Source organism: Coccinella septempunctata, chromosome 1 (genome assembly GCF_907165205.1).
Source record: "Coccinella septempunctata chromosome 1, icCocSept1.1, whole genome shotgun sequence".
NCBI classification, from domain to species: Eukaryota; Metazoa; Arthropoda; class Insecta; order Coleoptera; family Coccinellidae; genus Coccinella; species Coccinella septempunctata.
Window position 1 is genome coordinate 32515483 of NC_058189.1, and position 16435 is coordinate 32531917.

Sequence of the window (16435 nt, forward strand, 5' to 3'; positions counted from 1 at the left end):
ATAATGTTTTCATCTAATTGATTATCCCCAATTAATTGTCTGGTAGCCAGGAGCGTGTTTACCATGGAAGCTAGGGAAGCACAACTTCTCTAACAAATTCGAATAAAATTAATGATATAATAGTATAACAATTATATTAATTAGATGATGAAGAAACGAAAACAATAATCGAAAAAACATAATCAAAACAATCTTCCCATTCGCACTTTTCTTACGAAACAACGTAGTCGAGGACAATCACGATGTTCCGTACCTACGTTTTTTTTTTTTTTTGGTGTAGCAGGGGGACTATCTGCAAATCAGACGAACCACCCTCTCATGAGGGGGAACAAGTATGGGGTTTCTCACTCTCCTGAGCTCGAGACCCACTAAAAACCCTCAACTGCTTCTTGAATTTTGGTTTCGGGCATTTGCCTATAAACCGTTCATCTCTTAGTCGGTTTTCTTCTCGCACACTATCGTGCTGGGATTTATGTGTTTATCCTCTATTGGATTAACATTTTATTGAATTTTTTCAAGTTTCTGTTGTTTTAATCTCTTTTCAATTGATCTCTTGGTCTCCTTCGGTAAATTCGCATTCTCCTTTTGTCCTCCTCTGGGTCGTAGTCCACTAGTTTCCTGAGTTCTTGATTCGGATGGTTTTTCGCTGTTTCGAATAATTTCTCTGCTTTTCTGTTCATGAATTCCGTTATGGTTTCCCATTTTAGGTCCCTATAAATCTGTCTATTCCTGACAAACCAAGACGCATCTATTGCACATCGAAGCAGCTTGTTTTCAGTGGCCTGAATTCTTTCGATATGGCTCTTTGCCGCGAAACCCCAGGCAACTGATTCATAAGTCAGTTGAGGCCTAGCAACGGCTTTGATTATCTTCAATTTTGTATCTTTCGACATGTGGCTTCTTCTTCCTATTAAAGGGTAAAGTCTATTCATCGCTGCTTTCGTTTTGTCGATTGCTTGTTTGATATGACTTTTCCAAGTAAGTCCTTTGTCAAGCGTTATTCCTAAATATTTAGCTTCATTTTTCCAGTCGATTTCTTCGCCGTCAACTTCTAGATTCGTTGTGGGTCGCAGTCTTCTCTTCTGTAGTAATATTGCTTGGCTCTTTTGTCCATTGAGTTTGCTTTCCGCTTTATGCACCAGTCATTTGTTTCGTCAATCGTTTTTTGTAGAACTCGTTCTATTACTTCTGGGTTGCGGTGTCGAGTTGCTATGCCTGTGTCCGTACCTACGATACGAACCACCGTACCTACGATACGAACCACGAACCTATTAGATATATCTCCCTAGAACGCCTTGTAGGCTGTGATCTCCCAGCTTACTGCCCATTCACAGTGTATTTATGTATAGAATTTCGCTCGGTAGCCGCGTGTCTATAGATCGATCGCGCCAATTCTAAATGCCATTAATTGAACGTGAAATTTAGTCGTTTTGCTTTAAATTTCTAACTGTTGGCTATTTATATGTTCTCACTTCGAGATATCACTTTCATATTTGACCATTATAAGTATTTTTGTGGCTTGAAAAGTACGAGAAGGTCGACTTCCTCGGGCTGCCTGTTTGTTTATCTAGCTCGTTCTAGTAGCTGATTATTGAATTTTTTTGTCTAATTTCTTGGAGAAAACCTCTATATATTGTTCGAAACTTATTGCATGGTGAAGAACTGTGGTTCAAATGAAATGGAGTTTCCGAAATAAAGTTTTCTACTTCACTGAAATGTAAGTACTGAGTATTGGGTAAGTATTAGCAACATGTGACTCGGTCATTCATGGATTTTTGTTTTCAGTGCTAATTAATAATAATTATCGTTGGTTCTTACGGGAAGATGCACTTTGTCGTCCATATTTCTGAAACTATTCACTTTACAAAATAAGTTTAAATACATTTTTTGTTCATTTTAACCTGCTCTACAAGATGAACAAAAAAGAAATATAGGTTGCCATTCGAAAAAATTAAGTTTTGATCGAACTTCTATTTGAATTGTCAACTTTAATTTTTGAAGACCCTGTATACCTACTATATAAAAATAGTCATGTAACGTATGATCCAAGAGCTGGGCAAAATTTGGTTTCGATACATTTATTAGTAAACTAGTATCAGCTATTTTAGTGAGCACCTACAGCTGTCAAAATTTTAGGAAAAAGTCGAATATCTTAGAATCGGTGCTATATAGGATCATGGCTGTCATTCCAAAATTACCTTAAAATTTGACAAGGAATTAAAACATGCAATAATATACAGGGTGTTCCATTTAAAATAATAAAGTCGATATCAACAGGGAAAAACCGGAGCACCCTGTATTAAGGTGGGTTATAAAAAAAAAGTTCAATCGACTACAGACAAGTTTTGTATTTAACTTTTTCTTCTAGCTCCTTTGATTTTCACAATAAGGCATAGGGGCACTTTAACTCGGACACCCTATACTCGCATATTCACAAGCATCGGCCTTGTCTATCTAGAAGCGTATGGCTCCTTTAAATAAGTAAATGGTTCTGATCGATATAGCAGATCATGGTTAATTTCGACTGGTTGTCTCTCTGAGGTTAACCGAATTTATTAAAATTCAGTTTTCAAAGTGAATGAAAGTGAAGCCAGTGGTATCATTTTCCCTCAGAATATGCGATAGGTACTTCATTTACAGTCTGATGTAAAACTTACTTTGGTAGTCTCACGAAAAACGGTGAAATTCGCGATTTAGTGGAGCAACAATAAAAAGCGTGTATTCCCTGGTCGTAATATCCGATGACGTAGATATAGAACATTTTTATTCCAAGTCTAGGCTCCATAGGTTGAAAAAAATTTTTATAACATAAAATATTAGAATGAAAGGGAATTATAAGCTTTTGACATCGAATGTATTTTAATCTAGTATACGGGTATGGGTCATCATTCACTATTAGGTTGAAATTAACAGTGCTGTACCTAAACTGGTTCTCCGAACACCTGTATAACCTCACAGAGCAGCTTCGGTACCTATATTCCATACCTTAATTTTAATATATATTAAAAAAAGTGTACACAGTATATCTATTCGCATTTATCCGTAATTACAGGCAACACAATGAATTGCGTTAGTCTACAGCTTTTACAATTCCTTCTTCAGATCCTCATCCCGGACCCTGTACATAAACACGGAGGAATCAAAAGTAACAACCTTTGTTGTAAAATTCCAGTTCACAAATTAGGTAGTAGTTATGTCGGTTCGTATCGCCCCATTGTACGAATCATAAGAAGTTCCAACCTTACCGAATTCCAGACAGTTTCCTTCAATTATTTGACAATACATATACGTACCGCAGAGGAAAAAATCGAACAAGATGGCAAATCTTGGCGAATCCTTACTTCGGTTCCGAGAAGAGAGCCAAAGAATGTTTGTTAAATTCGAAAACGGTGAATAGGATTGAACTGCTCAGGTGTGGATTAGGTGAGTATTTTTTCCATTTTGATCTGAGATACTTTCCCTTTATGTGCACGCATAATCTCATGTTGTGACTTTTCTCTGCTTATCATTCTTATTTATGAATAACGCTTTTGAACGATAATGAGAAAATATTGACATAGGTCACTTTGCGTGAAACAGCCTGTATGTATGACTACAAAGAGTGCAAAACCTTAACCGTTTAAGGTCAAATGTGAAATTAGCAAATTTTTCTACAACCATAATTATCTTCTTCATTAAAAGTTTTTTTTGTGTTCTTTCATATCACCGTTTAATAAAAATATTTTCGCTATGAATAATTTTATGGCGCCAACAACTTATCGAATTAGCAGATATCTTTTCCAATATAGATTAAACAATGATTCTAGCACATTGAAAACCATTTCCTACATCTTGTGCTTTGATAGTTTCAAACCATATGAAACAGAAAGTAACAAGAAGCCATTTTCTGGACTAGTATACAATTTATAATGATCGAATTGAACCCTTATAAAACCTTGAGGTGCGCATTTTTTAGAAAATTAGTTCCAGTATTCATTCAAACTACAGAAAGAGATAGTTATATGAAGAAGCCATTTTCTGGAGCAATACAATTTATAAAGATCAAAATGAACCTTTATAAAAATCTAGTGGTATACACTTTCAAAAAAATAAGATCCAACATTGACTTTAACATAGTTGAATTTTTAGGCAAAAAAAACGAAAATCCAGAAATATCCGTGACGTGATCTTCGATAGGTTATTTAAAACGACCCTTTTATATATAAACTCGAAAACAGATTATTCTATTAAAGTTCAGCTACCGCACAAGGTGAACAGCAGGAACAGCTCAATCCTGACCTGTATAAAGTTTCGGTTGTCGCGCAACTGACACATGTATAATACGTCGGACGGCAGGTGTTCAATGATGCAGTTAGCAGCCCGTGTGGCGTTCCATTTTCCGAACGCAGTCCACCTGCCATCATGGACCAATCAACGATGTTCCAATATCTCCGTTGTAGTACCTGGTTCCGAATCAGTAACGCAAAAACGAAGATTACGTTGAGAGTTGTCAAATATTTTATTTCATCGGTATCGGTCGGTGTTTTCAACTTCTGTTGAAAACACCAGGACTCTCATTTATTTTCTTCAATGTAGTATTGTCCGCCCGGGAAGTAATTCACTCAATTTTATTTTAATCCTTTCATTTTTATGGATAATAGAACTACATATATACATATACTCTTCCTGTATTTTCTGTAAATAAATCAATAACCCATAATTTCAAGCGGCTTCAACTCATTCGTAATGGACCAGTACCTGTAGCAAATTGTATCTAGCTATTTTATTTTTTTCTGATTGAAACAATACTAAGCAATATCGCCTTAGTCACCATGTCATAACACTCAAATATTTCTCAAGGGAAATATGACAACACAAGATATCAGTCTTTATATATATTTATTTTGGAGGCTATGTAAGAAAATCTAATTTTTGACACACAATATGCACTTGCTTGAGAAGAGTTATTTTCTCTTTGGATGAAGGTTCAAGATGTTACTTGAGTTGTTGGATTGAAGAAAATAAACCCAAAGATGAAATATATGCTTCTGATGCAGTGGTAGGGAATTGGTACTCATATATCTCAAAAAAATCAATGGATAATTACAAGAATGTTGAATTCTTCAACAAGAATCATCTTGCATAAATGGGAGTCAAAATAATTGAAGGGAGTTCTAAGGCAAGAAGAATGAATAATTAAAGGGACAACTGGCTCATATTTAAGGCTGTTTTTTCAATTCTTTGATATAACAATAATAATATATTTATCCATTCCTTAAAAAATACACAATGTATGTATAGTCAAATGAAAAATTAAAATAATTTTGTAGAACCTATTCTAAGATGACATTCATCGAAAATCCCCAACACTGTAGTAACTTTTTTATGCAAGATACATTTGATGGTTTTCTTGAATTGTATTTTATTGAGAAACTCAACAGTGTTAGGCATATGATCGTGAAATATTACAGCCTGATACGCCGGAGAATTTAGATACTGCAGGATTATCAGTATTATAGTTATTTGAATCACAATAATCTAGGCCAATTTATTCGAGCCACTCATTAACTCTGACAGAGAATCATCCCTCATATAAATAAATGAAGAACTTTATTTCAAAAGAATTCGAAGTAAACAGAAAGAGAAATGAAAAAATGACAATAAAAAGTTTTTTCCCATAGAAAATAATTTCCATGCTCAAAAATAAATAAAAAATTTTATTCCTGAAAAATTTCAAGCACCTGTACTCTGTTTAGCTCTGAGTAGTACATTTTTGAATGTACAGGGCATATGTTACAATGCCATTCCTTCTAAAGTCTCCTCTACACGATTCCCCAGACCTTTTCATTAGTCTTATGGCTTTTTTCTGTAAATTGGACGACCTCAAAATTTCATCTGCAAGTTATTCCACATCCATTAGGCCATCCATGAAATAATAAATGAAATAATATCTGATATTGGGAGATTACACATAAATTTAGCCTCCGCCCCATTATCGATATAGAATATAATAGATACATATATGATAAAAGTATTCATAGCTGACATATTTCGAAAGTAACACCAAAATAATCCATAGATAGAAAAACCAAACAGTTCAATGTCATGGAATTGTCATCTTCAGTAGGTAGATCGACGACTATTTAATGAGCTGAGGAATGTCTTCATTTCAACATACAGTTTGACTGACAAAACGTAAAATTCGACAATAATTGGAATATCCACTCCGAGTGCTCATAAGCAGAAACTAATATACATCCATTGAATCCTGGTGTCTGGTTCAACCATAAAAACCAATTTCGCTTTGCGTTATATCGAATATCATGCGGGCTCTGGCAAAAGCGACAATAAATAATGTCGGTCGGTGAGTTCTTTACCTTGGACAACAGAATTCCAATGTGGGTGTACATGGCAGGTATTCTCATGAGTAAACGATTATACTGAATATTCCGCAGAATTTCGGCAGGTAAAAATTGTGATTTGATTGACGGAACCCACAAAGATTCCTCATATTGCAAGAGTTCCTCTGGATGGCTACGCAATTTTCAGGAGCCTCTGTTAGTATACGGTATAAATAATTAATAAAAGAGAGAATTGAAAAAAATAATCTTACTATTTACTCATATCAGAGCATATTGTTTGGAATCATTGTTCTATTTTCCCAAAAATATAAAGTAAATATTTCTAAGGTTCATTATCAATCACGAATTCGAGATCAGTTCTAATTTAGCTTCAAATTTATTGGAACCTCACGATCACAGCAGACATATAATAGATCGGATATGATGGTATGGTTGAAAAAAGAGAGAACAGTGACAGTAATGGACTTCGCAGAGCCTCAGGATCACAATATAGTGAATATAGCGAATACATATGGGGAGGAAATCAACAAATATGCGGTACTCTCCAGGCAAATCAGGGATGTTGAAAGTGAAAAAAGTGGATATAATCCCTCTGATCATAATTAGCAGTGGGATCGTGTCAAAGAAAACAGTTCAACTACGTCGTAATTCCATCACCTGTATGCAGAAGGCTGTGCCACTTGGAACTGTCAATATCATCTAACTGGTCCTAATGTTAATGTCGAAACCTCGTCCTATGCAAGAATGTTCAGTAAACAAATCTTTCATAGCATATTTCTTGTTCAGGATTATGAAAAATATCGAATAATACACCACTGATATATTCCCAACACTCATAAATAAAATTGTTAATTTTCCAGGAACCATTCATCTCTTGATTAATGTAGTGTTATGTAATGTTAAAGAATTCAAGATTATGAATTGAACAGTGATTCTTCGAGTGGAACAGTATGGATCAAGAAAAGCATAACCTGACGAACAAATTAGGGAATTTTTTCTGATTATAATATATATAAACCTAAGCAAATCACATTATCTCAGCACGAAATAAAAGCCAGCGATCACCTGAGGAAAGTATGAAATAAGGTTACCTGATGCTTCAGTTTGCCGCAGCTCGTGGCTGTTGCCCTATTGAATTCTCTCAGACTTCCTATCTCCACTTGGAGCATCTGCAGCTTCGCCTCGTAGTTCTCGTTCTTGTTCTTGGCCAATTCTAATTGACTGTTAAGATTGCTGACGTCGCTCCTCAACAAACTCAATTCGGTATCCAGTTGCTCGTGGTTTTGAAGGATTACAGTAGAGTTGACAGCGGCTTGTACTTCCCCAATCTCTGTCCTCAGTTCGGATATAGCATTTGATAGCCATTTCATTGTTAAGCGTTCGTTTTTCTCTTCTGTTGTCGAAGCCTGAAGTTGGGAAACGTCTGGGGTGCCAGGTTGAACTGAATCGACATCTTTTCTAAAAATCAAAAGATTTCGAATGAATTAAAATAGGAGTTTCTTGGGTATCCAATATGTGTTTGATTTGATGGGGAAGAAGAGATGTTTAGAGAATCCAAAATCGAACTTTTCCCTACATAAAATCGGAAGCTCCATTAAAGCTTGATAAAATACATGTTCGTTTTCACTGAAGACCTTCAATATTCAAGTATTGTATAATTCATGAGGGACATCTGAAATTCAAGTTCAACATACATTTCAGCAGAGGTAGGTGGACGAGGAGTAGGAAATTTTCAGAACATGAAGAATTTGGACAAAAAAATTAATGTACTACAACTCTCATTTGTAAACCATTTAATGAAGGTGTACAGGGTGGGGAAAATTCGTTGTATACTGAGAGTAGATATAGAGAACTATAGCAGATAGAAGAAAACGAACAATGTCCGAGCTCATTTTCGGAGAAACAAAGAATGGTAAAAACCGCAGCCTCCTACGATACTTCGTTTCTGAGTTTGACAATTTCGTAAAGTTCTCATAACTTTTTTGTCTTTGAAGTTACAAATCTGAAACTTGAACCTTCTTCATTTTTTTACGTAGAATCCGCCATGTTATTGCAAAAACAGAGCTAACCAATGAAAAATTTTGGCCACTGTCTTGTCAGAGTCACTGTACGTTTTTTGTTTTGTTGTAGCAGGGGGAAAATCCTCAAAAAGACGAACCACTAGTCTCCTGAGGGGGACAGTGTGGGGATTCTCTCTCCTGAACTCGAGACCCACTAAAAACCCTAAACTGCTTCGTGATTGGTACCGGGCATTTGTATTCAAACTGTTTATCTTTCAATCGGTTTTCTTCTTGCACACCATGGTGCTGGGATTTTTGTTTATGCTCTATTGGATATCATTTCATTGGATTGTGTCAATGAGTTTCTGTTCTTATTTAAATCTGCTGAGTTCTTGAGTTCTTGATTCGGATGATTTTTTGCTTTTTGGAATAATTTATCTGCTTTCCTATTTATAGCTCTTGCTCATAAAGATTGATTTTCTACTTTATGCACCAGTCATTTGTTTCGTAAACAAAATTCGTTTTATGACTTCTGGGTTGCGGCATCGAGCTGCTATGCATATAATGTTCGCATGGTTCTTGGGTTCTTCGGCATATCGTGAATGTATATGTTGTAGAGTAGTGGCGCAAGAACTGACCCTTGGGGTACTCCAGCCTCTATATCTCTTGTTGTAGAGTATTCCGGCTTTCTTCTCGCACACTATCGGGCTCGGATTTATGTGTTCATCCTCTATTGGATAACACTTTATTGGATTTTTCAATAAGTTTCTGTTATTTTAATCTCTTTTTAATTTATCTCTTGGCCTCCTTCGGTAAGTTCGCATTCTCCTTTTGTCTTTCTCTGGGTCGTAGTCCACAAGTCTCCTGAGTTCTTGATTCGGATGGTTTTCCGCTGTTTCGAATAATTTCTCTGCTTTTCTGTTCATGAATTCCATTATGGTTTCCCATTTTAGGTCCCTATAAATCTGTCTATTCCTGACAAACCAAAGTGCATCTATTGCACATCGTAGCAGCTTGTTTTCAGTGGCCTGAATTCTTTTGATATGGCTCTTTGCCGCTAAACCCCAGGCAACTGATCCATAAGTCAGTTGAGGCCTAGCAACGGCTTTGATTATCTTCAATTTTGTCTCGTTCGACATGTGGCTTCTTCTTCCTATCAGAGGATAGAGTCTATTCATCGCTGCTTTCGTTTTGTCGATTGCTTGTTTGATATGACTTTTCCAAGTAAGTCCTTTGTCAAACGTTATTCCTAAATATTTGGCTTCATTTTTCTAGTCGATTTCTTCGTCGTCAACTGCTAGATTCGTTGTGGGTCGCAGCCTTCTCTTCTGTAGTATTATTGCTTGGCTCTTTTGTCCATTGAGCTTGATTTTCCACTTTATGCACCAGTCATTTGTTTCGTCAATCGTTTCTTGTAGAACTCGTTCTATTACTTCTGGGTTGCGGTGTCGAGTTGCTATGCCTGTGTCGTCAGCATATAACGTTAGCATGGTTCTTGGATTCTTCGGAATATCGTGAATGTATATATTGTACAGAAGTTGCCCAAGCACTGACCCTTGGGGTACTCCAGCCTCTATATCTCTTGTTGTGGAGCATTCTCCTTCCATCTTCACGTAAAATCTTCTATTTTTGAGATAATTCTGGATCAACTTGCATATTTTGATCGAATATCCAGCACATCTCATCTTATATATTAATCGTTCATGCCATACTCTGTCGAATGCGACGTCTAGTAAAACAAGACCTGTAGCTTGTTTATTTTGGAATCCCTCGGTAATGTACTCTGTGAGGAGCAGGAGCAGGTTAATGTCATAAATACAAATTTTTCTAAGTCGTTTGACAAGATAAACCATTGGTTTTGATGAAAAGGCTATCAGCATTTGGTATATCAGGCAGATTACTTAATTGGTTCATATCTTACTTAGGTCGTCGTTTTCAAAGGGTTAGAGTTCGAGTTTCCTTCTCCTCGTCATGTGATCGAGTCTGGTGTACCTCAGGGCAGTCACCTTGGACCCTTCCTGTTTCTCATATACTATCACTTTGCGACCAATTTCAGACGATAATTATTGTAGATATTGAGCAACTGAACAGGTGAAAATGCAGTCACTTACCCCAACGGGCTTAAGAACCTAGGCAAATAGCCACTAGTCTGGTAGGAGAAAGGGGATTTCTAAGGGAAGGGAAACTAAGCTTCCTTCCGTACAAGCTTCGTGGTATCTAGCTGATCGAGAAGACACAAAGCACTTCACTCAAAGTTGCTCAATATCACTCTGGTTCACTTAATAAAGATGATTCCCAAATAATATAGATGGCGAATGAGTCAAGGCGATGATGCTATTATTATTGTTGTGACTGACAGACGAAGAGTTTTGTTTCCTGCGATCTGTTAATAATTAAATGGTCCACTGATCGAAGGTCCATTTGCCAAATTGGAGTGGCAATAAATCAGTTCTCCCCTAGGAGATATTGGATTCATATCGGGAATCGAGTATTCATACTGGTTCCAATACAAACAGCTAATCGATCCACCGTAAACCGGTAACATGAACTCAAATTGAATCATTGTTAGCTTGTTCCGAGCAGTAATGGCACATTGCGGGAGATTTTATTTTCCGGAAGTAGCCCCGACGTAGCTCAGTGAATATACAATTTCGAGATGGATTCAATTAATAAACAGAAAAGATTATCTATATATCACATTACTTTTCAATTATGATTCGATACATAGAATCCTTGTGATGATGATGATGAGGAATAGGCTTCCTTGAAACCCTCTCAGATACTGGAGTTTATTGTTCATTGGCAGTCTGGAACTGGAGGGTGAGCAGTAGATGGCGCTGTTGTGAAAACAGCTCTGATGGGGGCACAATAGACATTAAGGCCGCAGTGAAAAGTAACTCCCTTACCAAACTATGACTATAACTTAACTATGACAATGACTTATAAGGTAACGGAATTCTAACTTTTGATATATTTGTCAATTTTCTCATCTCATTCAGTTGTCTGTGGAACCACATGATTAGAAAACCTTAGAGCGTTCGTCAAAAAATAAAGGTTAGTACTCTTGGTCGAATACCGAGCAAAGATTATAAAATATGGATGGGAAACGTAGCGAATAAAATGATGTGAGTGCCATCTGTGTTTCAAATGTGTTCTTAAGACCCTAAAACTGGTTAAAATATTAATTCGAGGGCCATTTGCAGAAACATATGAAACTCTGTAAGATTTCAAATGGCCATTTCGATCAAAGAGGTTTTGAATGTTTAAATTCTCGTACCGCCGTTTGTTCATCTAGCTCGTTCTAGTTGCTGATTATTAATTTTTTTTGTCGAATTTCTTGGTGAAAAACTCGAAATATTCACTTTTGCATAGTGAAGAACCGTGGATCAAATAAAATGGATTTTCCGAAATTGAGTTTTTTACTTTACTAAGGAAAATGGAAATGTAAGTATTACTGGTAACATTTTTTACAAGAAAAAAAATTCAATTATAAAGGTGAGGTGAAAAATGCCTTTCGCGATTTCATCACCAGCTGCTCTCCAGATATTTTCGCAAGAGGTATTAATAAGCTATCCTTAAAATGGCAACGTTGTATTGATAGTTTCGGTGAATAGTGAATATTTTGATTAATTATATTATTTCTTGCCCAAGATATATAAAATCAAACATTCATTCTCAAATAGGACATTTCATACTTGATGACCTTATATTTTCTGTGGATAAAATTCTCAGGGCGTAAAGGCTGCAAACACTACTATTTTAATTTTACTACTATTTTTTCCTTAGTTATCAGTCTTCGAATCAGTTTGATGAAGGCTGTACTTTTTCTTTCACGTTTTCTGCTTTGGTTTTTGTTTCAGACATAGTTTCGAGATTTGGATAGGATAAAAAAATTTGTATGTCAATGGAAAGAAGCCCTTCAGTATTAAAAGCTTATTCTGTAAACAAATTTGTCATCACTACACTACTCACGGGGAGAGACGGCTTTTTAACTGAGGTTTTTCCCTAAGCTCTTTTGTATCATTCGCCTAATTGTATGGTACACCGTTACAATAACCTCTTTTAAAACTCATACATATAGGTATGCAATGTTGTTTTGTTTACGTTCAAAAGCATACTCGTATATACAGGGTGTAGCGTAATGAAAGTATAATATGATATCTACGGGTAGAAGACGTTAGGGCGAATCAGAAAAATATGTTTTATGTCCAGTAAAAGAGTTTCTCGGTTTTGGAGATATTTGACATTTTCGAAAATTAAAAGAATTACACCTATCCTATTCGGAAGAAAGTTTTTCTGTGAGTTGTGCGGAAACTGAGTATGTATTCGGAGTCCCTCAAATTTTGGCCTACTGTGCGAAATGAAATGAATAATAGGTGTTCAAAGAACAGGAAATAGTAATTAACGTTGATTCTGAAACATAATGATCTTCTGTCCCTGTTTTGTAAATGAAACGAAATAGTAGAATCCAGAATTTCCAGAAGTTAGAGAATATCGTTCATAATAATATTGGCAAGGCAACGGTTCCTAATGGGGTATTTTCCTAAATTTCAAAATATATGTCATAAAAATCCTTATAACTCAAATATCTCAAAATATATTTTTTTCGAATTTTAACATATTGCATTTTGTCTGTATCCGATTACGAAAATTCTGATTTCAGAAGTGCTCTTGTGAACATTCTACGTCATTTTTACAATCCGGCAACGCCCATTTCTCAGTAATGGTCATGAAAGTTTTCTGATCACCATAGATGTAATAAATATCAAGTTTGATGATCATATTATTCACGGAGTGTACGCTCACCAGGGAGAACGAGGAGCGAAATGCCTCTTGTGTTCTCTGTGGAGAGCAAGGACATCCAGCCAGCTACAAGGGATGTAGCGAATGGAAATTGGTCACTAAAAAGACCAAGAGATCGCCAAGATCGAACCAGACCAGCTCGAGGCCAACACAAAATACACCGACGCCATCCCCAAACTCTTCGGAAGTGAAGAAACCCCAGGAAACTGCACCCGAAGCAGTCAAAGAGACGAAGAAACCAGAGAAAAAGACGGAAAAGGCAAAAACCGTCAAAAAAGCCGAAACCAGAAAAGGAATTTCTGGAATCACTGAGGAACTGGATAAGTTCACGAAAAACCTCCTCAGCACGATGATGCAGAATCTGGAGAAAGAGATTGAGAAGAAGATGCAGCAAATTATTAAGAATATTTAATGGCTGACACGACGATAAAGAACAATCTCATAATCGTCTCTTGGAACGTCGAAGGATTGAGAGCCCGCAGATCAGAATTCGAAGAACTGATTGAAGAGAAGAGACCGGATGTCATAGCTCTTCAAGAAACGAGACTTAACCCCAACGTTCGGATAGCATTTCCCAATTACGATATTTACAGAAATGATAGACCTAACAGCACAGGTGGCGTTGCTATACTGGCTAGAAGGAATATGGATCACCATTTCGACCAAATATTCAATGGACAAGAAGTAGAAGCAATATCGATTATTGTGAATACTAATCGAGGGCAAGTGAAGATTATTTCAACTTATAAATCACCGGATAAGGACATGCTGGAAGAGGATCTAAAAATGCTACTAGAAGGAAGACACCCGAAAATCATAATTGGTGATCTTAACTGCAAATCGCAGGAATGGAACAGTAGGGTGGAAAATACAAACGGGAGAAGACTGAAGATTTATGCTGAAAAACTTAATGCAGTTGTGATAGGACCTGATATACCGACCTACATACCAAGAGTAAATGGACTACCCGATGTACTGGACATTGTCGTAATGAAAGACATCACTGAAGAAATCAGCATTGATACAATAGAAGACGGAACTTCAGACCACAATCCCATAGAATTCATAGTGGGACATGGCCCAAGAAACGAAGAAGAGACACAAACCAAGGAACGCACAGACTGGGAGAAATATAAGAATTTACTTCAGGAGAAAATCAGGGAAATTCCCCAAATAAACACCCAGGATGAATTAGATGAAGCAGTTGAAAAATTGGAAAATCATATAAAAGAAGCCTATGAAGAAAGCACCAAGAGAATAAGGAAACCAATTCCGAAACATTCACATGGAGATACGCCAAGGGATATAAAGGAACTTATAAAAAAGAACAGAAGACTCAGGAAAATCTACAGAACAACAAAAAGAGAAGAAGACAAGAAGAAACTGAATAAGCATAGTCAGATATTGAAAAATGCTTTAACAGAACTGCGTAATAACAGATGGCACCAGAGATTAAGGGAACTGAATACAATAGATCACTCGGCTTGGAAAATGCAAAAACGCTTACGACGAGAACAGACAGTTATACCTCCACTGCATGGAGCAAACGGAATGGTATATACGAGACTTGAAAAAGCCGAAGCACTTGCCGACACAATTGAGAGAGAAGCCAGAATAAATTACAGAAATGATGATGACAATGAAGATCTAGAAGAAGAAGTGGAGGCAAACGAAGAACTGATGATGGAACCACCGGAAACCGAAATCATTCCAAAACCGGCTTCACCAACAGAAATCAAAGAGATCATAATAAAACTGAAAAACCGGAAAGCACCGGGAGAAGATAGGATAACGAATTATATGTTGAAGAAATTGCCTAGAAAAGGAATAGCAGCCTTGACGAATATAACAAACGGAGTGATGAGGACCGAATACTACCCAAAGAGATGGAAAACTGCAGAAATGATAGTTTTCAACAAGCCTGGAAAGGAACGGAAATTTCCTCAAAATTATAGACCAATCAGCCTACTATCAGCACTAGGAAAAGTCGTCGAGAGGGTTATCGCCAAAAGGCTGAATGAGGAAACAGAAATGTTGAAGATAATCCCACCCGAACAATTTGGATTTCGACGAGAACACTCGACTGAACTCCAATTACTACGGCTCATAGAATACGTCACCGAAGGAATGCAGACCAAACAGGCCACAGGATTAGTTCTGATGGATATCGAGAGAGCTTTTGATAGAGTATGGCACGAAGGCCTAATCTACAAGATGAAAAGAGCAGGATATTCGACCAAGCTATGCAAGATTATAAGGAATTATCTGAGGAATAGAAACTTTTATGTGAAGATAGATGGAGCAACCTCTCAAACCAGACAATTGGAAGCGGGAGTGCCTCAAGGATCGGTACTTGGACCTCTGCTTTACGTAATATACGTTTATGATATCCCGAAGAATGCTAGGAATATGCTCACCTTGTACGCAGATGACACAGGAATAGCGTTCAGACATCGACGCCCAGAGATCATACACCGGAGACTGCAGGAAGCCATAGATGAATTACTCAAATGGTGCATCAAATGGAAAATACAAATCAATGGAAGAAAGACTCAAGCAATATTACTGCAAAAGAGAAGATTGAGGATGGAAGAAAACCTTGAAGTTGATGGACAAGAGGTTGAATGGAAAAATGAAGCAACATACCTAGGAGTGACGCTTGACAGAGGACTTACATGGAAAAACCACATCAAATGTGCTGTTGATAAAACAAAAGCCGCAATGAGTAAACTTTATCCACTCATAGGCAGAAGAAGTCATATGAATAAGAACATCAAGTTGACGATGATTAAAACTATTGCGCGACCACAACTCACATATGGATCGGCGGCATGGGGCTTCGCAGCCAAGACCCACATCAAGAGAATACAGGCCACTGAGAATAAACTCCTTAGAATGGCGATGGACGTACCCTGGTTTGTTAGGAACAAACAAATCTACAAGGACTTGGAATGGGAACCAGTTACAGAATTTATGAAGAGAAAGGCGGAAAGGATATTCGACAAAGCCAAACAACATCCAAATGAGGAACTACGAAGATTAGTCGACTACGATCCAACAGAAGAAGCTAGAAGGTCAAGAACCTACCACCGAAGACCGAGAGATCAGTTAAGGATTTAAATGTAACCAAAGAAGAGCTTAACCTATAAAAGCTATAGGCAGCATACAACTATCAACACGACTATGATCGTGTGAGAGTCCAGAAACCATAAGAGTCAACTGGTTAATAGGCAAAATGCCCGGAACCTATGAAGAAGCAGTTAAGGGTTTTTAGTGGGTCTCGAGCTCAGA

General features: G+C 37.0%; 1 protein-coding gene across 3 annotated transcripts in view; it reads right to left on the bottom strand.

The window, feature by feature from the left end:
- LOC123319285 (protein scabrous) overlaps positions 1–16435 on the bottom strand; it is a 71778-nt gene that overhangs the window by 16714 nt on the left and 38629 nt on the right. For all 3 annotated transcript variants that reach the window (XM_044906177.1, XM_044906168.1, XM_044906160.1), the window contains one exon: positions 7433–7799. In XM_044906177.1, coding sequence (XP_044762112.1) covers positions 7433–7711 — 279 coding nt within the window. In that variant the 5' untranslated portion in view covers positions 7712–7799. The remainder of the gene's footprint in view (positions 1–7432; positions 7800–16435) is intronic.